The following is a 26,892-nucleotide window of genomic DNA, read 5'->3' as shown; positions in this document are numbered from 1 at the left end:
TTTTCAAAGCAAGGCTTAATATTTAGAAGGTTACATACAAGAACACATTATGAGCCATCTATTGAGGAACTGTATAGAAGCTGTGACTTTTCCTAACAATGGTATCAGAAGTGAAGAACCAAAAGGATGATTCCAAAGGCTGAATTCCCAGATCCAACAAAATATTGACTGATAAGGGAACTCATGCTGTCTTGCTGTCTTTTTATCTGAGTGTCCTTTATCTGCCTTTTAAATGTTACTGTAGGGGACTTGGGTTTTCACAAAGATCACTCTCTCAGGGCGCTAAAATAATTTTTTTTTAAAAAAGGAAAAAGAAAAAGTCTTTATTCCTGAACTTTATCAATACAATACATTTATAATGGTAAGCAGTCACTGGTTTGCTTATTGGTGGGTCACATGACCCCATTTTGTACATTTATGATTTTGGACATCAAGCATGTGTGATTCCAGTGAATCTCTGTGTGACAGGAAGCTTTTCCCTTTCCTTAGTCAAATTTAGGCAGTAGTAGGTTTCAGATCACTTGTGAAAGGAAAACAGAACATTGATAGCAGTATAGCAATCTCCTGAGCTCCTGCTGAAATTTGGGTTGGACTAGATGATCTGGGTTGGAGTAGATGATCTCCAGAGGTCACTTCCAACCCTAACGATTCTGTGATTCTGTGAAATGCAAAACTGTCCGTACTGTTCAGGATAATGGAGTCAGTGCAGTTCCAACTGGGAAGCAGTGCAAGGCTACCTCCAAAGCCAAACGCTGAAACACCCACAGTGGCTTCGGCATTGGCATAAAGAAGCCAAACAGAGAGGATGGATAGAAAATCCACCATTGCCTAAATCTCTGGGTCTTTTCTCCTGGATCTCAGTACAGTATAGCACAGAAATGGTACAGAAGCCTCCTTCAGTCAGAGGAATAAATGGGGCCACATAAGTGATAAGGAGGCAGCAGGGGGGCTTGGTTGTTTGTGGGTTTTTTCACTATTTTGGAGGCCAAATCAAAACAAATAGAAGCAATTTGTACTGGAACACTTCTCTGAGTATTCTGTTGGCTGAAATGGCATGTTTTGGGTTAAATAAATAATTTCATCTGTGAGCATAAGTGGTACACTGTACCTCTTAGCTCAGCGACTAGATCATGTAAAATGAGAAAGACTCAGGTTCAGTTTTCTCCTCTGCCTCCTTTAGAGCAAGGCTTCAAGCCAGGTCTCACACATTTGTGCATACAGCCTTTCTCATATCTGAATTCCCCTGCACTTCCAAGATACCTTAAAAATGCATAAGCAAAAGTGAAGATCTTTGATTTGGCTGCGACTGTGGCTGAATTCAATCTAATTTAATGGAAAAATTATTAAAAAAAAATAAATAAATTCCTTGAGGACAAAACCCAACAACTTCAAGAATGGAAAAACATAATCAGATTATGTTCTGCTAAACACAAGTACCTACTTTATGGCTGGGACTGGCCAGGTATAGGAATATACAGCTGAAAGAAGTATGGAACAGCTGATACAGATACTTGTTACAGATGAACTTCACAATGCTGTCAATGAAACTTTAGCCTTTAGCTTAAAAACATATAACATGCATGCTCCTGAAATTCAGTTTCCATTTCAATTGTGTGGCTTATGAAGAAAACTAAATGACTTCAATAAACATCTTCCCTCCACTAAAAAATGCAGGAAAAGGAAAACTTTTTAACCAAAGAGGACCTGGGCAATTTCTGAAATATAGGACTAGCCTTTATGCAAGTTTAGCATCCCACTGAATGGTACAGAAGATAATCCCAAAGTTGCCAGCAGTAACCTAATCAATTAAAGCACTGGGTTGCTGAATACCCCACTAACATTCTTTTAATATTTTGCAAGTCAGATGACAAAAAAAGTGCTTTAAGGAGGTTTTAGTCCATGTTATGACCTAATGCAATCTTTCCTGTCTTCCACAAGGACCGAGAGCAAACATAATACCATGATAACAGTTCGGCATGTGATTATTGCTGCTGGAGTGCACAGGAGGAATCAGAAAGCAAATGAGGCCAACTAATGCAGATTCTCTGGATTTCTCTGTGCAAACAAAATCCAGAATGACAGAGCTGCAGGCTACTAGGTCTATTTGCAAGGCTTGCTGCACATAGTCTAGTATAATTACTTAAGAAAGGACTAAGATAACGGTGAGCATCAATCTCTTATTTGAAGGTGGGCTTGAGTCTAGAAGCCAAATGCTGTGCAGACCTGGTGTTTGGGGTCATGATGTAAAGTGCAAAGGGACATAAGAGTGATTATAACAATCACACCAAGGGTACTGACTGATACTGCCCACTGTTGTAACGTGTGACTAACATTTAGAGCTTGTTAGCAATTCAGCACTGTAATTATACTAAAATCTTACACTTCACGGCACTTGTCCTCTGTTGTTCCAAGCATTGGACAAACACATGACCTGGAAAGGGAGACGGACATGGTTGATGCCTTTCTGAATTTCAAGATCTTACTCCTCAGGAAGCTCTGCTGAGGAGACTGCAGAGACATGATTTTGTATTTATGCCTCCTCTGTTTGGCCCAGTGCAAATCCCTCTCTTTGCCTGGCAGTAACAGATGGTAAGTGGCAAAAAGTGACATCTGACTCTTTGTTACATTTCACATACACTTAGCTTGGCTGTTTGCCCCAGCACTGGGCAACCTGCCACTTTCTGGACTACTTGTTCACCTCACTCATAACCATCTTCTTCCCTTACTCTTCTCCCATTTTGAAGCTTAATATAGTTTCAAAAGTATTTTGACCACCACTTCTCAAGGCCTACGGAGGGAGTGAGCTTAGGGTACTTCCACTGAATGAGAGGAATGGGATATAAAAAGCCCTCTGAGTCAAGCACCAAGCTGCGCATGGTCTGTCTGCGTATCAGAAGGTAAATGGCCTTTGGAGTTGGAGTCTGACAGACTCAAAGCTGAGAACCCAGGTTTCTGCAGTATTCAAAAAGCAGCTCCTTAGTAACATATATTGTTACAATATAGTATAACTACATCTAGCTATAGGTAGACCTACATTTATATGTACATCTATCTCAGTGAAAATTAGGACATTGCTGTACAGCAGGGGTGTCAAACTCATTTTCCTACTCATGTAGGAGTAGATACACTTATACAGTCCTAAAATTATATTTGGGCTTTTGAAGGCAACTACGAGGCTGATGTGGCCCCTGATTAGAATGAGTTTGACATCCTTGTTGTACAGGGAAGGAAGCTATCATTACCATTCTGAATAACTTCCAAACTAACTGTAGTACAACATTTCACACAACACGCGATGGAAGGCAGACAGTGCATGAGCAATGACAAACCACTTTCTTTAGAAACTCTGCTTGTTCTAAGAACATCCCCAGCCTTATCCATTCCTCTGTTCTCTCTCACAAATTAAGAGAGACTTTTGGTCTGTTGTCTCCTAAAAGCAGTCCTAAATTTATGGTCTAATGGATCACTCTCAGCTATCAAAGTTTCTCACAGACTTCTGTGCATTTTTATCAGACTGAGACAGAAACATTTAAATATAACTTTACAGATTGTTCACCATGGTCTTACTGGGCCAGTTAACTGGGTGGATGCTGTGCCAGCAGAGACTGCCACAGTATCTGAAAGACAGAAGAGTTCTTAACAAAGAAAACTGAAAAAAGGAAGAGACATTACCGTATATCAAGGCAAGGTATTCAACATCAGGGAAAAGAGTAGTAAGAAATTATGGAAAAGCAGTTGGTGAGTAGTGTAGACAGCTGGGCAAAGCTGGAACAGGTTATTAGTGAAAAAACATTACTGGAGCATCTTCTCTTCTTAGGATTCTCAGAAGGCCATTTACATTCTGGTACACAGAAATATCACACACAGCTTGGTGCTGTGACTCAGAGGGGTTTCTGTATTCTACTCCTCTCATTTAGTAAAACTCAAGGACTTAGCCTTCAGAAAGAGGGCATCTTATACGGTGTGAACACAGATATATGGTGTGAACTGTGGAGCTGTCATATGCAAGTACAGGAGTTGGACTCGATGATCCTTGTGGGTCCCTTCCAACCCAGGACATTCTATGATTCTATGACATTACCAAAACACCTCTGAAAAAAAACATGTATTTTCCATTTAAATAAAACTAAAAATCAAATTCCATAGACTTTGTTCCATTTTTATGAAGAGAAAACTATATTACATGTCTCCACAAAAATGTACCCATAGGGAAAATATTTTTTGTACTGAAAATTACTGGAAAGATTGAATGTCCCCACCTTTTTACCAAGCTCTCCTCATGCAGTTCTTCTTATGAAACTCCAACAAAGCCCATCAGTAGAGGCAATTTAAATGTTCAGAAGAAAGGATACTTTGTGGTCTAGTTCTCTTTGTTTCGCTGATCTTTAAAAGGAAGAAGCAAGTCTTGCATCAAAAGTAAGTCTTAGGTGGATACATGAAGGAGGATAGAGTAGGACATCCTGTGTGTTAGTGGAGGAACCTAGAGAGGACATTCCATGTGGAAGGCATGGCTTCACAGAAAATGCAATGAATTAGAAAAATAGACATTTCCAGCAAGGAAAAAACAAAACAAAACAAAAAAACAAACAAAAAAACAAGTAGTGGGAATTATGAAATAAAATAAAGGAATTAATAAGGTAGATAAGCTCTGGGCCTTAACACTTATAATTAAACCCAGTGCATCAGTAAATGAGGAACTGATGAAGGAATAAACTTACACATGTAAGGCCATGTTAGTAGGCAAGCAAGCGATGCATCTTCTCTGAGTAGATGGTATGAGCAAAGTTAGACAAGAGGATCAATCAGTACTTGTGGGATGAATTTGACAGAAGTGTAAAAGCAGTTCTGTTGTGGTTTCATGGCCTCATGGTCTTCAGCTACCCAAAGCCACCCAGAAGCAGCCCACCTACTTGAACTGTGCCTAGATTTGGAAAGGATTTCCACATTATGTCAATATAAAAAGTGTTGTTTAAGCTAAGATCAGCTCCAGATAAAAGAAGGCACTCAATGCACGTCTGTGTGCATGTATGAATATAATGAATATGTATACATAGGCAAGTAGTCAGTGTGCAGTTGGTGCTTAAGCACCCACTATCATCAACAGAAATCTTGTTATTACAGCCATTTGGGCTTACGGAGATACTCGGCTCACTCTGAAGTAGGCATCAAGACTATGTTATACTAGTAGATTAAATGTGTCTGGTACTGATCTCAGGCAATGAGAAAAACTGATGTGAAAATGGCCCATGTCAGTACTAGTCTCCTAAACAGGTTGGCCACATCCAGTCTGACTATTGGATGTGGTCCCTGACCTATAATAACTCTCTAATCCTCCATAAGTTGTTTAGAAAAGTGCTAGATAGCTTAACAACCAATAGACTAGATTTCCACTGCCTGTACTGAAGCTTGCATACCTAGTTCACATGTGGATATCTACTTATAGATACATACGTTCGTGTGCTTTACTCTTCCCCTGAATCCTCTTTGGAAGGACTAGCACCTGAAGCTCTTCCTTGTGCACTTCATTGTGCTTGAAGGCAGATGGTTCAAACATTGATGACAAAATAGATGTAATGGTGTGGCACAGCTATAGCTCTGAGGCATTCAGCCTTACACGAAAGGTCACGGAAAAGGCAAAGAGAAGCTCTGTGTGGCTGTCTGTGAATCTTATGTCCTACTGACATTAGCTGAGAGAAGCTCTAATTAAATCAGCTTCGTTCAGTAACACTCTCAGTAAATCAAACAAAATTGAAGAGATGTGCTGAATTTTAGGCTACTGTACAGTGCTGTGACCTTTCTAAGCAATAGAGACAGATTTTCACATTTATATAGGAAGGTGTACAGTAGTAGCAAGATGTGGAAGGGAAAACTTTATTATCTTTACATTTCACAGAATCACAGGATACAAGTGAAGAAAGCATCTGAGAAGCTTAGTCCAATCTTAGTACAACAGACTTACGTGTCTGAGAGAGACTTTGGACATATCAAACTATATCAGGTTACGAAGGATGATGCTTTGGCATCCATGAAGTGATATTTTAGACCTAGTCTGAGTTGTAAACTTTACTACAAGTCCCTCTACTTTTCTCTCAAGTTTAGCCCCAACTATGTATATGTATGTATGCTTGATTGGTTTTTTTTTTAAACAAGTGTGTTAGACAGCAACATTTTTAATTTAAAGTGGTTATCCACAGACTATTTCTACTTTCCATGTACTGCCTTGACCTTGCTGGTGCTCACATTCAGTATTGGAAGTACTTGAAATAAACACGAATAAACATTTGGAGAACTTGTTCATTTCACTACAAACTCTCTTATATGTTCGATGAGTGTATAGTTTCTGAGACCCAAAATAAACCCATACAAATAGAAAACTCTCAATCATTACAAAAAAATATGTAATTCAGTATGTTAACCAAGCAATATTCAGATGAGTTGGTCTCATGTCATTTAAAGACACAGCTAAACAGAACATATGGGTAAGCACTGAGACATTTATAGAACAGTCAAAATGCTTCTAAAAGCTCTGCATTGTCCTTACTTCCCTCAACAAACAATGTACATGAAACACACACACACACAAAGACAGGAACTTAATACTAGGTACCCTGATGGAAAGCCTTCAGTTATATAGAACTCACTCCTAGAAAATAAATCCCTTCTCTTCCTCCTTTATGCAAACAAGCACTATAATTTCCCCAGGTTCAGTAAAATTACTTTTTAACATGTGTTCTTTATTGATAGACACAAAACACCACTTTTTGACATAATACCTGCAGAATTCTGGGCTTCACAGCACTCTGCTGTGCATTGGCAACATTTTGCTTGTCAGATGGTCTAGTCCTTAGCACAAAATGTAACCTTGTAATAGTTCTACATTAGGCATCCATTCACCTAGCTTTCCACCTCAATCATGAAGAAAATGGACCTCGAGTCACTGAAATTAGATTGAATTCAGTTTCCTCCACTCTGCAGAGCCACAACAATGCTGATTTATTTAAAAAAATAACCCCCGTTGCTGGCTTTCATACTAAATCACAATGTGCACTAGTCATGTAACTGGATTACAGGAAGCATTAACACTAGCAATTGCCCTTTCAAGTTGAGCAACCAGCAACATTGCTAAAGGCTGGAACAAAAAGGGTCAGCCAGGGCAAAAGAACAAATGTTGTCACTTTCACTGTATGATAAACCTCAAAAAGCAGCAACAAGCAGTAAGTGCTAGTTTGAAACCAAGAGGGAGCACTAATATACATGCATTCAAAACAACACAGACTCCCTTGGCAATGACGTTAACATTGCCATCTACTTAATGTGAAATTCAAGAGGGAGAAACAAAACATTGAAGCGCAGAGACCTGGGAGGAGCAGGGCTGTGCTTGGATTAGAGCCACCACCCTGCTGTGGGACAGCTGCCCTTTGGAGGACGACACCTTCAGAATTTCTTATTGTGGGATTAGTGCAGTGACCTCTCCGAAACTCAGCACTGTGGCTTTGAAACATGCGCTTCCCCAAAGGCTCTTCCTGAAAGGATGACATTAAAAACCAAAAATGCTGTCCTTAAACACACCCAGAGACAGATGAAGATCCCAAGCAACAAACAGCTTTCATGTCATGATTTGCTCACGCTGCTATGCCCCCGTTTAAAGCACATATGGTTCTCAGCGAGAACAGAAGGCTTCAGAGCAGCAGCTCCATCCTAGAAATGCAGTAGCAAACCTTCAGACCGAGGTCACTTAATGAGAACTTAATGTAGATTTAATAGATCTTTTTTTATGTCTCTGTCAACTGAAAATCTGCCTCATTTAGCTTTTAATGCAGGCACCGAGCCAGTCAGCTAAAATCAGGGTAGCCTCAGAATATATTGCAAGATTATTCCATTGAAAGTTGAGGACTGCGGGTCTCCAAAAGTGTGTAAAGTTCTACTAAAATAACAGACCATAGGCAATTGTCATTTAATGAAAGAACAATGTGCCATGCATATTCTGAGTTCCTTGCACTAACAGAAAGGTTTCACGTCCACAGGAGGTGAAATAATGCTTGCTATGGAAAAAAGAGAGCAGGTATCTTTGCTATGGAGTTGGTCCTGCAGGCTTAGGGCTAGCTTGGGGCGTGGATGAATCCAGATTGCTTGGCATCTCCTCCTCCTGGTCAGCACCATTCAGTATCGGCACTCTGTGTACAGTTGGTATGTGCCCAGAGAAGCACGGCTGTTAGTGCGTTATTTTTCTTATTTTGTTCTGACATAGACACTTACATACAAATTAATCTAGTCCACTGACTGTACCAGCCTTCTAATCTCAAATTAGGAGGTCTTCTTCATGTGGGATGCAACAAGCCCAGAGGCTCTTTGAGCGTCGTTCTCTGATAGTATTTTTAACTGTTAAAAATTTAATGCTAGACTAATAAAATTACTATATTTCCTGATTATTATTTTCAGTGTTGCTAGCCTTTGTTGCATTTGTTGCATTCGTGATGGCAGATCTCTAGAGGTACCAACAACACGAGGAACTCATAAGCAATTCTGAAACACTTTGTGTACCAACATGCCCTAATGCTGTACACTGTCTTCTTTCCTTCTTTGTAAAGGCCATTCTCTTTCAATCCAGCATCTTCTGTACTGAGCAATTTACAGAATTAGGCAAATAGCTGCTGATTGTAATTAGTTACATTGTTTCAGTTTAATCTTTATTAGTTCACTCTAATGAGTGGGTGAGCCATTATAAATGGTTGTTCTTCCCTCCGAGAAGGGGAAGGATGAGTCCAATGCTCTTCTCAGTAATCAGGCAGGGCTGACTGTGCGCCAGGGTGAGGCAGAGCAGTGCCGAACAAAGGCAGCCACTGCTGCCCACTCCACAGAGGACAGCTCTGGTGACAGTGAAGGGTGAGGATGGAGCAGGGTGGCATCAGCACATGGCTCCACTGACATGACCTCCACTGCAGGAGGGAGCACTGCTGTCACTCTTCTGAGAAAAGGAAAGATCCCACACACAGTTACCTGAATGAGTAGGGTCCCAGACCATATCTCCCAGAAAGAGCATGTATGGCTTATGCCAACAAAAACATACTTCTTATTCTTTGCAAGAAATAGGCTTGTTTTCAAACAGCTGTGTAAGCATAATGGTGGATTCACTGGAGAAATAGAAGCGAATGAATCCTTTGCATCAGTCTTTTAAAATCTCCCTGCCTCTCTTGAATTGTTCCCTAAAGTATATTTTCTGGTGCCCTACGCAGAACAAGTTTAAAATCCACCCATCAAAAGCAGTGCAAATATCAGTCAAGACAAGAGGATTAAAGGCATTTGAGGCAAAGGTAGGTTCTTTAGCTACACAGAGGCTATATTCTGCACTGGTTCATCAGATTGCTTTGTTGATGATGGTGAGACTATGTGAATGCAAGTTCTACTAAAGTGAAGAGCTTCAAGATGTGTGGTCATTATTTAGATTTATATGAACAGCCAGGCAGTGGAATGTGAACTTTGGATACCTCATATCACAATCTATGTCTATATTCATCTACAAGCACATTTATTCATAAAACAACTCCAGAAATCAGGGTAAAGAAAAAAAAAAAAAAAAAGGCACTTACCACAACAATCACATTCGTTGCAGGAATGGGAAGATTTTCCACTTCCAGATCTTGACCAGTCATAGCTAACAGATTGAGGGATGGGTCGTAGGCAGGTCTGGGGAAGGCTGATTTAACAATTATTGCAGGATGCAGCTTGCTTATTTTGGTGTGGGAAGAAGAACGGAAATTTTGTTTGGAATTCTTGTAACTGTCTGTATCCAGACTTTTCTCCACACTCTGCACATGGTGATAAATAAACACAGGTTTCCCACTTCTTCTCTGATGAATTGCCAAGAAGTGGTCATTGTCTCCAGAAAAGCAGCCTGCAGAAAGAGAAGAATAAGTTCAGAATGTCTCTCTTGGATATTCTGTAGATGGCCCTGGAAAACTGGTGAGATCTTCGTGTTCTGCAAGATTTGGAAAGAGTATTTGTGGAATACAAAAGTTCCCTTAACATCTCACAATACAATTTCTATAGCAATAGCTTAAAAACACTAGAGAGAGTCTACTAAGTATGTGAAGCATATCACATTCTTAAATCTATTTTTACAGGGCTTTTCAAAATGTTCCAGTATAAGTTGGGGAACGACCTGTTGGAGAGCAGTGTAGGGGAAAGGGACCTGGGGGTCCTGGTGGACAGCAGGATGACCATGAGCCAGCACTGTGCCCTTGTGGCCAAGAAGGTCAATGGCATCCTGGGGTGTATTAGAAGCAGGGTGGTTAGTAGGGTGAGAGAGGTTCTCCTGCCCCTCTACTCTGCCCTGGTGAGACCACATCTGGAATATTGTGTCCAGTTCTGGGCTTCTCAGTTCAAGGACAGGGAACTGCTGGAGAGAGTCCAGCGCAGGGCAATGAAGATGATGAAGGGAGTGGAGCATCTCCCTTATGAGGAAAGGCTGAGGGAGCTGGGTCTCTTTAGCTTGGAGGAGACTGAGGGGTAACCTCACTAATGTTTATAAATATATAAAGGGTGAGTGTCATGAAGATGGAGCCAGGCTCTCCTCAGTGACAACCAATGGTAAGACAAGGGGCAATGAGTGAAAACTGGAACACAAGAGGTTCGACTTAAATTTGAGAAGAAACTTCTTCTCAGTGAGGTTGACAGAACACTGGAACAGGCTGCCCAGCGGGGTTGTGGAGTCTCCTTCTCTGGAGACATTCAAAACCCCCCTGGACACATTCCCATTTAACCTCATCTAGGCGTTCCTACTCCGGCAGGGGGATTGGACTAGATGATTTTTTGAGGTCCCTTCCAATCCCTAGCATTCTGTGATTCTGCGATTTTGTGGATTTAGCGTTGGTGTCAGGCATAAGAACTCTTTTAGATTACATGCTTTTAATAAACTGTATATTTGTTAAAAAAAAAAAAAAAATGTTTCCTTTTGATAGTCAAAATACTTCCTAATGATGCCTTTATGAAAGGAACCAGAATTAAGTTTTGACTGGTTTTGTTGTTGTTGTTGTTGTTTTTGGTTTTTGGTTTTTTTTTTTTTAATGACTGAAACATAGTGAGCCCTCAGTTCCTTTGTGAAGAACAGGGCAGCCACAACAGCGCAGTTCAGCTCCCAGTATGGAAGTCAGGTTGACCCTATGAGCAGAAAAACAGGCAAGGATGAGTTCCTTTATAGATAAAACGTAACTGAAGCTGCATTAGTCACCTCCTGAAAGACTGCTCTAAGAAACCCACTCTGGTACAAAAGGGACGTTGTGTTCTAATAGGAGTGAGTCCAGAGAGCTCACTCTGATCAGCCTGGAATATCTTATTCAGAAGCAGTTGGAGTGTTGTGGTTTAAACTCAGTGGGTAACTAGGACCATGCAGCCGCTTGCTAACTCCTCAGCCCCAAATGGGATAGAGAAGAGAATCAGAAAGGAAAAAAACCTCATGGATTGAGATAAGAACAGTTTAATAAGACAGTAAAGGAAGAGGGAAGAAAAAAAAAATAACATATGCAAAACTAGTGATATACAATGCAGTTGCTCACCACCCATGACACCAAGAGACCACCGTTCCTGAGCAGGAGTATTTGTCCCCCCATCCAACTCCAGTTTATATACTGAGCATAATGTCACATGGCGAGGAAAACCCATTGGTCAGTTGGGGTCAGCAGTCCTGGCTGTGCCCTCTCCCAGTTTCTTGTTCACCTGCAGCCTTCTGTCTGAGAAGTCCCTGACTTGATGTAACTATCATGTGGCAACAAACAAAACATCAGTGTATTACCAACTTTCTTCTCATACTAAGTGCAAAACATGACATTATACCAGCTACCAGGAAGAAAATTAACTCTATTTCAGACAAAACCAGGACATGGAGTTAATGGCAATGTTGCATTTGTGCACTGATTGGGTCAGCTATTTTTTTAGTTAAAAGCAGTAATTTTAAACAATCAATGTTATTTTAATTCTCGTCATGAGCTATGAAGAACAGCTCAGAACCAACAACATGTTTCAATTCAGGTTGAACAAGAAATCATTTTGTTCTATTCAGACTGATTTTTGCCTCTAATTTTTTTGCTTCTGTAAGTAAATCAAAATAATCAGTCATTTGCACAGCTCTACTCAGTGCCCTTAGGAGATTTCAGTGTAGGTAATTACATTCTGTTGACCTAATTTCCTCATGAAATTTTGGTTAGGAAAATCAAGGACAATACTTCATCTGTGCTCTAGTATTGCAATGCATCATTGGGAAATGCATTCTCTGTCAAAAGCAGGTCCATGTCAGTAGGCGGTGAAGCAATTCATAACATACATAATCAGAAAATCAATACAAATAAAACAGAACAGAGAATCTTGCATTTTGCAGTACACTTAGAGATCCTCCTAGTATAAAGTATGATGCTAAGGCTACTAAGTATGATGCTAAGGCTACTAAACCTAAAGCTACTCTTTTAAATGGTAAAAACAAACACTGACAATTTCCTAGATGACCATGGTGGTCACATGTACAGCTGATATCAAGTTTTGATTGGGAAGACAACTGAGAGTAGGAGAAATAAAAAAGAGAGAGAAACTGCAGAGTATAGTCTTAGAGATGGATGAATTTCAAAGCCTGTTAAGTTTGCTGGGATCTCATTAAGCTTTGTTGGGGGTGGCTTTACTGATAACATCCCAAGGGCTGGTCTTATCTTGTGATTTAGAGTTGTGTGAATGGCAAAATAAAAACGACATCAGGATTTCTCACAGTCACTTCTCTGCTGAGTTTATTTTCATGTCTTCTTCACAGACAACCAGTATTCCAAAATTGATCACAGATAATATGCAGGAGTGAAACTACAGACACATTTGGTGTCTGTGGTTGCTCTTTACTTCATTCTTGCTGTCTTTGTTTCTGAGGGAATCAAAACCACTGTGGTTGTCCTGGAATTCTTTATATTGCATTTCCTACCTACTTTAACATTCCAAATTCCCCTTTTATTTTATTTATTTTCCTGAAAGAAGCAGAAAACGTAATATAATTGAGTACTAGCCCAAATTCTTCACTACATAATATTAAGGTAAATCCCAAGTATGACTTCAGAATCCTGACAGAACCCAGAGTAACACAGCAAAATCAGAAAGGTTGTCTTATTTTTGACAAAACAATCGTTAAAGTAACTCCCCGAAAAGCTCATCTGCTTATGTAACTCAGTACTTTTTAACAGCAGTCTCGCCATCTCCCATTAAATCCCAGCAGGCTCGCTTCCATTAGAATGCTAAAAATCATGTCAGTAACACAGGTCCCTGCAGTGGATTCAATGTATAGTCCACTGCAGCAGATTTTCAAGATGGACAACAAAGCATACTTGGGTAATGGCCCATCCTGTAGAAATGAAAAATTAACAAGTCTAACTACACAAGATACTCTTTGCACTGACACAAATCTATTTTTAAGAGCTGCCAATACAGACATCCAAATATGTTCCAAGAAAATTACTAGGCTGAATTTGGTTTTCTGAGAAGTCCATATAGCCCCAGTAGCTTAAGTAGGTCACATGTATTTACAGTGTCTCATGTAAAAAACTCCATTCATCTTAGTAGACTGTGGATAAGCCCTAACCAAGATCGGACTTTGGCTCCCAGACTGCTATGGATGCCTCAGGTGACCCTAACAAGTAGGACACGCTTGACACTACAGGGAAACCCAAAGCTTCCTCTTAATCTCATGAAGGGGGAAAATATCCCTTCACCCCTCAAGCTTCAGCTCTGAACACAAGCAGTATGCATCCACGAGACACTTGGAGAAGTCACTGGCAACATCAGCACTTCTGCTACACACCACCTTTAAATACTGCCAGTCACCAACCCTTAAGAGAGAGAAGACTGGGATTCTCATATCAAGTTGTGTACCTACACAGAAAAAGCAAATACTCCTTCGTGGCCCACAGGGAAACCAACAGAAGCTATGAAAAACTGAAGGACCTCAGTATTATAGCAAAAAGTTGAGTGCCTTTTAAGCTTCAGATATCCCAACATACACAGAAATTCAGAAAATGAGGACTCAAAAAAAAAAAGACTTCCTAGAGATATCTCTTCCTTAAGCTTAGAAAACTTGACCCTAAAGTGAATTTTGATATTCTGCTCACACTACCCTGTTTGAACTCTACTTCAGAATGCAGTTGTTTATGACTGACTTATAATATTCACCCAGTTCTTATATCAACCTTTAACTAAAATAATTTTATTCCTTCTCCTAAAAATCCTTCCCATCAAGTATATTTACAAAGAATTACAGTTTATTCTGCCTTGGCATTGAGAAGAATAGACTAGATTTCTTCTAATCAAAAAGATGCTGAATCTTCACCTATTTCTCAGCTAAGTATAACTATTTTTAAGTCCTTGGAAAATTGTTCAAAATGAACAGTAATCAGTGGCTACACTCAAACTCACATCAGAACTTCTCAACAGCAGGTTTGTATCTGCCTTTGCTCCCAGAAGACAGCTTACCCTTCCTTCATCTAGATCAACTCATGTAATAACCATTACCTTTAGGAACATATGCTGCAATGTGACTAGTATGATCTGTTGATTCTTTCTTCCAGTTCTTCTGTCTGTACAATGTTTTGATTGGTCACCACTCTGTTTCTTAGGCTCTGGCTCCTGATGAATATTGCCACTTCTTCCTCTGTTCTTTCCTACTGGTTGACTTTTTCTTCTTCCTTGCAACTTCTCACATGCTGCTACTGCTTTTTCTTACTTTTTTTTTTTTTTAACAAGAAAGTCTGTCTTGATCTTGCTTCCATGTTCCTCCACTGCAACCTCCCTATTTAATTTCTCTTATCCTGTACAACAGTATTTTTCTTCCTCAAAACATCAGATTATCCTTAGTTGCATTTCCAGTGCCTGGAACTTTGCTTCTAGAACCTCTACCAACTTCATCTATTAATAAAGTGCAACCAGAACTTACAAAGTGACGTAGAATGCATACTTTCTACATCTTGAATATCTTCACTGCTTGTGCTAATTTCAGTGTTTCCACCATTGCCACCAGTTGCCACCTTCACCCTCAACACCCTTCCTGGAAAGGAAAATGGGAAATAAACATACAAGTCTCCCTGTTCTGCTGGTTCCAGCTGTTCTGCTTGCTGGGTCCAACTATGTGTTCACTTTATTTTCTTAGTTGTCTGCAGAAAAATACAAGATTCTGTCCTGAATTAAAAAGAAAAAAAAATCTGATCTACAGAAGTATGATGGATAGTGGGCCAGTAGAAGTCCATGTAAAATACCCACATGGTCCCAGTATACGAGAAGCACAAAATTTTCTCATTATAATAGATGCGTAAATCACGTTAATGCTAGACAGCACACACTGCTCAGACTGTATTACACTACAAATGTGTATTGCACATGCAGAAATAAAAGCCTACAATAAATAGTAAATCAGATCAGAAAAACGTTGTGGGCACTTTTCTTTAGACTGTCTTGTCTCCCTGAATAGTCTCAGGCAGTGGACATTTTATTTTACAGCAACGTGCCAGAAAATTCTTAGATTCTCAATTCCCAAATACCTTCACTTTATCTAAAATAGACACAGTAAAAACTTGATGGTAATCAAAATCTATTATTAAGCCAGTAACACAGTAGCAGGGTTTTATCTTTATAAAACATAAAAATATTGAAGCTTTACAGATTTTTTTTTTTATCTCACATCCTCTAGAGCCAGAAACCAGAACTTTATTCAACTGCAAAAGGAGATTCCCAGTGGGAGAACATTCTTTTGTTAACCTGATAGGGCCAAGATAATGGTGTCTTGATGAGTGTCTGAATAACAATTTGAGGTCATCACCCTAAGTCTTATTATTTGTTTTAATCTGAACAAATTAGATTCATAATAATGTATGTTCCTGAACATAGCCATTTTCTTTAATGAGAAGTATACTGTATATTTACTACTTGTAAGTAGCGCAGTCACCTCAAATCCATTGGTAGAACTGCTGTGCTACACCTGATCACTGAGCCAAATGCACAAGTGAATACAGACATATAGTGCATAGGTTTTAAAACTCACACTCAATACTACAACTAGTCTGTAATAACACTGAAGTCTCTTCATAGTTACAGATATCGTACTGTATTACACAGCTTGATATTTTCATGCTAACAAGCTGGAAATTGGACAAAAAAAGGTAGAAAACGTAGAGTCATTTCATAAGGGAAAAACATGCTGAAACTTGACCGATTGCTTTCAAAGATAAATTTAACTCAAAGGCAAGTTGAGTTACAGTACTTCATGCTGTTGCCAAATCATTTCTCATTTTCAGTAAAAAGCCTTACTAAACTTTGATAATTAAAATTTTTACCCTGAGCTCCACATTCTTTCTTTCTTTCTGTTTAGCTCACCATTCTGAAAGATGCTGTGTGTCCCATACAACCTTTCTCTACACCCTATAAACCAGCCTCAGACTTTGGACAGGTTTGGTTTCTGAATGCCTCTTGCATAATGGTTCACCACTTCTTGAACAGCCACCCAGAGTCACCGTGAGAGGCATGTCAATGTATTTATGCAGACCGTTGATCAATGCTTTCCAATAATGCCAGTGTTCCTACAGCTAGGAGATTCATTGCCCTTTTTTTAGTCCATTGAGATGGATACGGTCTTACATCCTGCAAAGCAGAGTTTGCAGTTCTCTCTCGCCTGTATAAGGAGTAAGTAGATATTGGCTCAGAGGAAGGGGAAAAAAAATCTCTTAGCATCTGTGCCAAAATACTTAGTATCACGCTAGCCATTTTTGAGAGCATGAGTCTAATTCTCAGGAGTACCAATGACAAAGATACTAAGGGAAATGCTAACTACTGGTCGTTTCTAGACACAGGATGAACACTACTATATATTCAAAAGACCTTTGTCCTCTCTGGGCTGTGAAGGTTGCAGGCAGGGGGACCTTCTTTTGACTGTGACTTTAAAAGATACAGAAGTCTGCTGCTTTATCCCTTGTTCATTTATCTTATCAGTAATAAACCTAAAATATATCAAGGGGAGTCAACATATCTGATGGGAAATAAAAATGTTTTAAATGATGCTGAAAGCACAAATGAAAACAAAATCTGTCTGGAGGCTATATGCCTGCATCTGTACTGTCTAGTTAACAGAATATCTTACTGTCAGTAAAGCAATACCTTAATCAAATCTAAATCTCATTAGGATGGACTATGCAGTTTTAGGTAAACACAAACTACTGTTCAACTTTAACAAGGTGGACCAAGAATTATTAGCAATAAAATGCAGTTAAACAGTGGCAAAAAATATTACTTCTCTATTAGCTAGACAACAGAACATACTCTTATGAGGTGAGGCAAATCAGGCAAACCTGAAAAGGAAAAAAATATGAATCCATTTGCTGGTTTGGTAGCACATGCATGAAGGAACACATTGGAAGTTTTTGAACTAACAAAAGTATTCACCTGCGAAAATACTTTCCCACACATAACAGTCCTTGTAGCAGAGGGACTCGCAGGCTGTGATTGTTTCCATCAGTCAGAGAATAATGCCAAAATACAAAGCCTGATCCTTCCTTCACACCACAGCTTCCTCTTAAGACAAAACCTGTTGGAGCAACACAAATGAAGATGTTCCCTACACAAAGCAGGCTGCTAGATGTAATGATCTTTCACTGGGAATGATCCTGCATAGCTTCTCATGACCTCTTTCAGCTAGCAGAAGTTTATCAGTCCTGCTACCTTCAAAGTCTTGTTCATGAGCAAAGAGGAAGTACACCTTATACATGTAAGTAAAGCTGAGAGTTCATTGTTAGCATAATGAAAATCTCAACAATCTAATTCAAGAAGATCTGTTTTATATAGAAAATCAAAGAACAATAAAGCAGAAAAGGTCAGAATTATGGCAATAATACAATTAAAATTGTCTATCCCTTTCTCTGGTGTTATGCTCGCCCTTTGCTGCTTCTCTGGGTCCTAAGGCCAGTGGTTTCACACTGGTGTTGGCAATGGGGGAATGTTATGAGGAGCTGTCAGCATCTGGAGTCCTTTGTTGGGATGAATATGATGGATTCTTCTTCCTCCTCTCTTCTTCCATCCATAGGAAGGCATAGGTATTTGCAAACAAGCATTTACACCTTTATCTTTCTTCAACTGGTCTGCAGCTCCAGGTTACATCTGAATTTACTATAAATGGTGCTACATATGTATGTTAGATACTACTTCTTTGTTCTCTTCGTTAAACCCTAAAACCAGTTTTTTCAAGCTCCAGGTCTGCCTTTTTACCTACTAGTAAGCTATTTACAGCATGGGTCCTCCATGCCAAACTCATACCCCAGTTTTTATTGTCCCAGTTCTTATTGTCCCACGCCTGCACTATTGTCCCATTCCATGCCTCCACCCTCAGTGCCTTTGCTGTTGTACCAGGCCTGTGTTACTGATATCCGTACAAAACCAAAGTTGCACCACACAAAGATAAACAGGAGTAAAACAGATACGGATGCTGGGTCAATTAGATAAAGTGCTGTCAGAGCTAAACCAAGTCAAACAGGCAGCTCAAGGAAAGCACCAGCAGAGCCGGCCTGACAAACCCCAGTCATGAGGCCTTGCAAACTCAGAACAAAGCTCATGGCTTTGTTACTAGCAAAGGCAACACCATATCACAGGGCTAGAGGGTCACAGTCCTTCATAGGAAGGCTTCTGTGCTTTCCTAGTTAGGTCCAGTAAGCAAAAGGCCAGGCCTTTTGCAGCAGTGGAGCAGTACCCATGACACGTCAAAATTCAGAGCAAAAAACCTATGCCAGAGTTAAGAACAGATCAATTGTAAAAATTTGGAAAAATATTTTGATTTGCCCTTAACACAAAATGTTCAGAACATTTGACCAAAACCAAAAAATTCAGACAAAATCAATCAGTACAAAATGTGTATGTGTGTGTGTCTGTGAGTGCAGGGGTAGATAGAATTCATCTTCTGTGTGTGTTTGTGCATGTGAGAGTGAGCAAGTGCCTGCACACACGTATGAGAGAGGGCGAGGGCACCCCTGAGAAAGGGAGGGAGTACACACAAGAGAGGGAGGGGGAGAAAGAGATGATTGCAAGGAAATTTTTTTCCTTTGCTAATACGCAATCTGCTGAAAACAGAAACAACTGCAAATTCACTTTTGCTGAATTCGTCCTTTTCAGTAGGAAAAAAAATTGCTCTGGCCAAAAATATCCATAGCTACAGTGAATTTGAATTAAGCATGAGTGGTATCTTTTTCAAAAAGACACTTTGCATGTCGTTTTATGGGCCTGTTGCCTTATATGTCAATAATGAAACTGGATACCAGAGAGCATTGATTTCACTAGGTCTACTCATGTGAATTAAGAGATGAGCCAGTGGTCCCAAAGGCACTTAAGTATTCTGCCATACTTATGCCCTGGCACTAATGTACTGTATAGTCTCACATCAGAATGTTTTTTTCTTTTCCAGAAGGTGTGAGAAAGTGCTGCATCTATTTGCTAATTTTGTGATTACTGTCATTTTCCAAATGAAGGTTGTGGCTAAATTTCTGCTCTGCATAATGTGGATGTAAATATATAATATCTCCATGAAACATATAGTATCTCCATGGAAATCAGTAACTGGTATGAAGGGAAGTCAAGCTCACTCTTAAGGTTTTGGCTGCGGGTTTTTGTAGTAGTACTGTAGGAAATCACACTGAGAATTTCTGAGCAGATCTTATGGAGTTTCTCCAAGCACTTATTCCAAAGCCATGCTGAAAATCCTACAGAACAATGACTGTACTTTATAAGTCTAGTCCCCAATATCAAGCCTCATGACATCCTTGTGGAGGGGAACTCCACCAAACAGGGCCACCCACTGCTGTCTTGTTAGATGCTTTCTAGAGAGACAAAACTCCTCCAAGAGCCCATTTCGCGTTTTTTTTCAGCAAGTCTCCTGCTTCACTCTCTAGAGAAGCTGGAACCAGCCTTTGCTGTCTAAGATATTTCAGTCTTCTCATAATAAAACAAATGAAATTAGGCAGGGATTACAAGATCACAAAGCTCAATAATTTCCTAATGGATATACTGAACATAAAACTCTTGTAGAAGATGAGTAGCAAGAATTTCCACATGTAGAAACATGACAAGACTCTATTTTCCAACTAAATACTTCCTGAAAAATATTAATAATAAAAGTATTTCTCCCCAACAGAACCTTTAAAGAGACAGATGACTACCCTCTGATTATCCATGAGTCTACTAATAAAAGGCACAAATGTCTATTCTAGTAAAAACACCCACTCATGACCCAGCAATGGGTTTTCTAAAGAAGGCAATTTTAAGTACCAGCTTCATTTAGATTATGTTAGTGTAATGAAGCAGAATTCCAAGACATTTTAAAAATCAATAGCTCCTTCACATTCATTCTAAATGTATTTAGAAGCTAGCAGTACTCACTTATTAGTGTGAGGTTACTGAAATGGATCTGATAGCAAATGCATTTTGTGCAGATCTCACCTCAGCTCTAGAAGTACAGTCCCCAGATCTTCTTGCTTTTGTAACAGAGCTTGTGCATTTTTTAGAAAATAGGCCCCCAAAGCTTAAGTAGAAACCATGGTCCACTCAAGTAATTTCCAATTATAAGAACACCACACAGGTGTTTGACTAGGAAAGCTGAAATACTACTTTCTGCTCAGCTGAATTTATTAGATCACCCTGTGGACTTTGGTAACAACTAAGAACTGGTCTAGAATATTTATAAAATACGTTTCTACACATAGTGAATTATAACTAAAGGAGTGTTAGTTTGTCGTCAAAGAAATTTCAGGTTTGATACAAGCAATCCTCAGTTTCTTACAGCATTGTCACTATTTCCTACCCGGAATTTTACCTGATTCAGGTGACAAGCTTGGGGAACAGATCCATCAAGAGGTTGAGACAAGGATCTACAAGCTTCCTCTCTGAAAAGGCTAGTAGGGAAGTATTGGTCCACATGGAGTTAAGGTTGTCAATGTATGTCTTCACTGATGAAGAGAATAATAAAATGAGGTAATAGAAGCCCATAGCAAGCCAGTGTAAGTCCTTTGCTCAAGAAATCATGACTTAGGTGACCTGAACAAATCTTCAGTTTTTAGCTCCTTGCTTTTCCAGGACCCAGCTTTGTTAATCTTAAAAGCAAATTCTGCAAAAATTCTCTCCCAAAGAGAGAATTTTAACATAAGGTGGTGAGTTCATACGGTGATATAATTAACTAAGATTTTTTTCTAGTCTAGTTGATTTTCCTAGCTTGTTTCCCATGACTGGATATTTAATTCATCATATATTTTAATTCTTTTCACAAAATTTGTTAAAAAAGAAAATGAGGTGAAATAGTTAATTATTTGAGTAATCTGGATGACGCAAATGGCTCTAATTACAAGTTAGTCTAATGTATCGCTTTGTGTTTTTGCTACCACCTGCCATTCTTTTACAAGGAAACAACGCTTCCTAGTCATCTTGGGAGACATTAGGTTTTTATTGCAAGAACATGTATTAGATCATACCTACTAAAAAGAGTATAACCTGCGCTGTCATGCACTCTCTCATGCAATGCATAATGTAAGTTGAAGGTTCATGCTGACCTGTAATCAGTTGCTACAGATTTAGGTCTTTATCCAACAGCAAGCTCTATATAGGCTGATTACTTCACGTGCTGCACTCAGTAGAAGAGCCTAATTCTGGTTTCAGAGCGGCAAACACAATTGTCTGATTTCAGCAAGCAATATATGGGCATACCAACAGCACAACTGGATTTAATCTTCTGTTTACATAACTGTGATGCTTCATTGGAATCAGTATACAAATCACCTTAGTAAAACAGCACCTTTTTAAGTGCGTGAATTTTTGACAACAATATTTTTGACAAAAATATTTTCAATTATTGTGTGCATACATATGTGGCTATTGTAACACAACTGTAGTAGAATTGTCTTTCCACAGAAACCAGAATTGCTATATGACTTCCATTACCTTTCCATTACAAAGCACATTAGAGAATTAATCCTTTTTGCTGTAGCATTAGTTCAAGTAAATGTAGATTTATGTTTTCTCTAAAATCTATTATCACCAACAAATACCAAGGAAGGTTTCCTTAATGCCTACTGACAGTGTCTTTAGCATTCCTTAGAAACACGCCTCATATAAATTCAGCCTCAGAACAAAAAAAGCTAAGCAGTTTCCATCACATTACAAAAAACCTGACATTTGGGATATACTTTGTGACCTAGCACTAGTGGCAAGTGGAATGCATTTTGTGATTCCACATCAACCAAAGCTGCAAAATCACCGTCAATAATTCATATATTTAGGCTATACATAAAAGATGTCCATAGCAGTAGTCCATGAAAGACCAAATTTTCTACTTGCATCAGATGAAACAGAGAAATCTCAGCAGTTTTAGCTTGCTATGTTATTTCCTTTTTCTGACATCTTCAACGACTTCCACCAGGAGCAAGGTGTATGCAGACCTGCCTTAGAGGAAGCACAGCTCTTGTGCTCAATGGGAGCTGTGCCCAAAATGCAATGGTTGAATTCAGCTCCTGTCGATCCTCCCTGCTGCCTTCTCTGATACAATCGTTTTCCAGGATTGCCCAGGGAACACAGTAACATCAAATAAATATCTAATTTCCTCTCTTTTTCTCATGATTAGGGACATTTTCATAATAAAGTAGAAGTTTTGTTTGTAAGCTTTCCCAGCAACTTAATGAAACAAGCAAAACTTAGCGAGGAAAGTAAATGGCTTACTTGCAGGACAGAAACCCAGTTTCCATTAGTAGGATAGAAAAATGAAGCACATCAAACCTAATGCAAAGTCCAGTATTAATAGAGGATACATTGAGATTAGAAGGCAGGTTATGTCAAATAGAGGCTGTACACTAATTTTGTACAGATGATCATTTTAATACATGTTGTAAAAGAACAATCCAAAAGCAGCTTAAGGCTTTTATTAAAATGGATCACGAATGCTCCCTATCTTTCAGACAATAATCTCTTCCACATATGAATATCAGGCATAACAGCATGAGCTTCCTAACTACAGACATACAGGAAAGAGGCTCCCGAGATTTTATGGCGTGTAGCCTAATATTCCAGGGCAATAAAATACCAATAACCGAGACAAACCACTTCTCCTGACAACAGCAAACAAAAGAATGCAGTGCCTGCTTCCTGCTGTAGCCTATAAACAACTATTTTCATAACACAGCTTATTTAGGAGGTGCATACATGTTCATGCCTTGCTTCCACATTAAAAGAGACATGAAGTTCAGTTATTATTTCTAATGGTTCTTCAATAAAACAATGCAAATTAGCTGCATCTTAAAAATCGCTCCAAAAGGCAACATTCCTGGGAGAAAAAAAGTCAGTACCTAGGGATTGCATTTAATTGTTTGCCTTAATTAAACTTCAGTGAAGTTAAAAGCAGGGTGCAACAGCCATTTTCTACTTCAGAAGTAGCTATACTTGCCATAAAGGATAAAACAAATGAACTCTTTAACTTTACTGATTGAGAACTTAATTCAATTATATAGTTACCTCAGATTTTATTTCCTTCCTAAGAGTATATAGACTTAAATCTGCACAGGAGAGATAGACCCTCTGAAAAACAAGCAGTTTTTCAATATTTAAGAAGAAGCCTGAGGTTTATGCCAGAAATATGAGCTATGACTGTTAGAATGAAACTGGCAGTGGAACTTCATGCACGTACTAGGGCGCTCTTCGCTCACCACATTTCTGAATGAGGCACACGTTTTGCTAGCAAAGCAGAGAGAGGATTTATGATCCCCTCTACAGCCCAAACGACTGCTGTCGCAGCTGAAATTTCCCTTTCTAAAAACCCCGCTGCCCCGAGCAAACACAAGTGGCAACGTCAGGGATCAAGACGGACGGTTTTCTTCCGCTGCCCCAGTCCCAGCCCCAGCCCCACGCCACCCGGGGCCGTGGCGCAGCCGCTCCGCGGGGCGCTGGGCGCGCAGAGCGGGGTTCGCCCGCCAAGCCGCGGGAAGCCGCTGTCCGCGGTGCTGAAAGGCGTCCGCGCCCGCCCGCCCGCTGCCCACCCGGGGCAGGCGGCGGTCGGACGCCGGCAGCTGCTCCCGAGCTTCCCCCCTGCGCGGCCGACCCCGCCACAACAGGTGCGCCGCCGGGCGCAAGCGGGTGCACGCCGCCTTGCCTTCCCCGCCCCACTGGTCGACCCCGGCCGCCCCCGCTCACCTGCGGCGCGGAGGTGGAGCAGGAGGCACAGCGCCCGGAGGCAGGCGGCCGCCCGCCGCATGGTGCGAGCCGCGCTGAGGCGAGGGGAGCCGGGCAGCACCGCGCCACCGCGTCCCGCTGCCCCCCGCCCCGGCAGTGAGCATGCCTGGGAGCCGGCTGCGCATGCGCAGCGCCGCGCGGGCGGGCGGTTGCCCTCACCTGCCTGCTCGGCGCGGGGTGAGGCGAGGGGCCAGCCCGGGGGCGGGGAGCGGGGGTGACCGGGTGAGACCCCCCACGCCACGGGGAGATGGAGTTGTGGAAGGGCCGTGCGGAGCCGAAGTGTCCGGAGATAAGAGGCGAAAGGGGAGATCTCCGGTTCCAGCCGCCTGTATGGGCTGCAGGCGGTAGCGAGGGGGGCGGTTTCTCCCTCAGCTCCCGGCTGCTGCAGCGAAGCGGTGGGTTTCGCACGTCCCCAATATTGCAGCGCTGTTGAGGCTCGTCTCAGATCTGGCGTGTATGGGAGAGAGGCTTTGACGATGTGTGGCTTTTGTGCTTGCAGCGAAGGCAATCCTCCCCTCCAATATGTTGTGAAACGTGTTGTGTTGTAAAATGCGCAGTTAGCAAAAACTGTGTGGCGGAAATCACGGCTGATACAGAAATAAAGTGACATTTGCTTGGGATTCTGCTGAACTCCAGGCAGTGATTCAGATCAGACTGATGCAACACCTGCTCAGGAGACACCTGGGAAATTCAATCACACGGGTATCAGAGACCCACGTAAAGAGGCCAAGCATGAAACAGCCCTGTAACAAGATGATTTTCTAAAGTTGAGTTTAATTGGCCAAAACAGCCACCGAAGGCTAACCTAGAGAGGCAGTGGCAGACGCGTCGCTCGGCAAGTGATCCGTCTGCAGGCTACTGCTGGATGTGGCGAGCCCTGTACCCACACGGGCAGGTCGGCAGCTGAAGTGATTTGTCCTGAGTAGAAAATAACAGAGCTTCCTCGCTTCTAACTGGCTTTAAATGAACCTTTGTGCCGTAATTCTTTTGGTATAATGATGGGAAGGTCTGCACAGGGGCTGATATGTAGGTGCGACTGCATGTGTGACTGTATGTATGCAAATGAGCTTCCTTTGCCAGCCCCCACACGGCTGTTCACATACATATAGACAGTTATGTCGTTCACTTGACAGTAACACTAGTGAGACAAGACTTGAGCTGGAATACAGCACTTGGTGCTGAGCTCTGCCGGAAACAGGGAATTAAAGTGATGGAGGGGATGTTTGAACAAGCAGTGGTGTTTGAGCCTTGTCATCCCAGCAATATCTTTCGTAGGTATTGTGTCTCAGATGCCCTCCTAGGTCGTGAAATTTCTGAAGCCTCCTCTACTGAGATGATAATTTGCTGTGGGTATATACAAACTGCAGCACATCCTGTTCCAGTTTAATCCTACTAGTTCTGACTAGCAGAAATGAAAGCTGAAAGAAGTGAAAGAAAGAAATCTGTGTGTGCAGTGCACCCCACTTGTGCACCCACAACTGCAATTCCAATGTGCCCAGGCCTCAGAGGTATATGTGGAAAAAACAAGTAGGAGACTATACTTACTTCCCTCAATAAGCTGTGCAGTGCAGATTACAATTCAGCCAGCTCCTAGGGAAAGACAAAAGAAAAATTTACTTACAGTCCTCTAATGTTTTGTTATTGTGCACAAGTCATCACCCTTGTGTGTTCTAGGTAAAGATTTAGGGTCAAATGTGTCAACAGGGTAACTCCACTGAAGCTAATGGTATTGATTTGTCCCTGTGTGGTTACAGATGAGACAGCTGTGGTTTCATATGATTGAGCACTGTAGCAGTATCTACTCACCTCACTTGTAGAGCCCTAAGGCACAAAGACCAGATGACTCACCACTACTCTGTTAAGAAAATTGTTTTCCACCGAGGAAATGTCTTGAGATATGGTTTTGAGCCCACATCCAAGAAAACATTTAGGCTTCCAGCTCATACTTAAGCTGAATTCAGTGGGCAACTAAGGCTAAATAATTTGCTGAGTTTGATATCAATGCATCCTTTTTAAAATGCAGTCTTGTCAATGCAAAATTGAAGCATTGCTGTGGAGTGGGAAGCTGTTACACAGCAAGATAATACATGTTGCATCATCTTGAATCCTCTAAATTCTCTGATTTTTAATGTATTTTTTATTTCCAAATATAGAACCTGATGTTAACAGAGTGGAGATAACTAGTGTGTGACTTACTCTAAGAGAGTGTAAGAAGTCTAGAGCTGAATTGTGTTCTGCTGAATATTACCAATATTTATCAGTGAGGTAAGTGGTATAGGATATTGCTAATGCTTTTCAATGTTTTTTTTTCTGTAGTACCTTTTTCTCTTCTGATGTGCCAGACTGAGTATGCTGCTGAGAAGTCACACTTGATATTGGTTACAATTAAGAGAGACTGGTCCAAGGGTTGAAGTTCTTACTGTTTTCCTCACCTGTCATGCTGAGTAGTCCATCTTCCTTGTCTGGAAATCATTTTGCACTATACTGCTATTGATGAATTGCTTTAAGAGGAAACTAAAACAATGAAAGTTGAATTCAAAACCAATCTTCAATTTAAGAGGGCAGCATTACATAGATTAGCAAGCAAAGAGTATATCCAAAGAAAAGAATTACACTTTTGTCTAAGATGAATAATACGGATGC

General features: G+C 40.6%; 1 protein-coding gene across 1 annotated transcript in view; it reads right to left on the bottom strand.

Annotated features, from left to right (window-relative positions):
- The window catches only part of PTPRR (protein tyrosine phosphatase receptor type R), a gene marked incomplete at both ends in the record, with an annotated part of 148,050 nt that extends 123,697 nt beyond the window's left edge, over positions 1–24,353 (bottom strand). The window contains 3 exon segments of the mRNA XM_080363735.1: positions 9,588–9,892; positions 24,211–24,296; positions 24,298–24,353. Coding sequence (XP_080219861.1) covers positions 9,588–9,892; positions 24,211–24,296; positions 24,298–24,353 — 447 coding nt within the window.
- Between the last annotated feature and the right edge of the window lie 2,539 nt (positions 24,354–26,892).

This window comes from Nesoenas mayeri (assembly GCF_963082525.1).
Source record: "Nesoenas mayeri genome assembly, chromosome: 1".
Classification (NCBI taxonomy): Eukaryota; Metazoa; Chordata; class Aves; order Columbiformes; family Columbidae; genus Nesoenas; species Nesoenas mayeri.
Note: the sequence above shows the minus strand (reverse complement) of the source record. Positions and strands in the feature narration are given on the sequence as shown.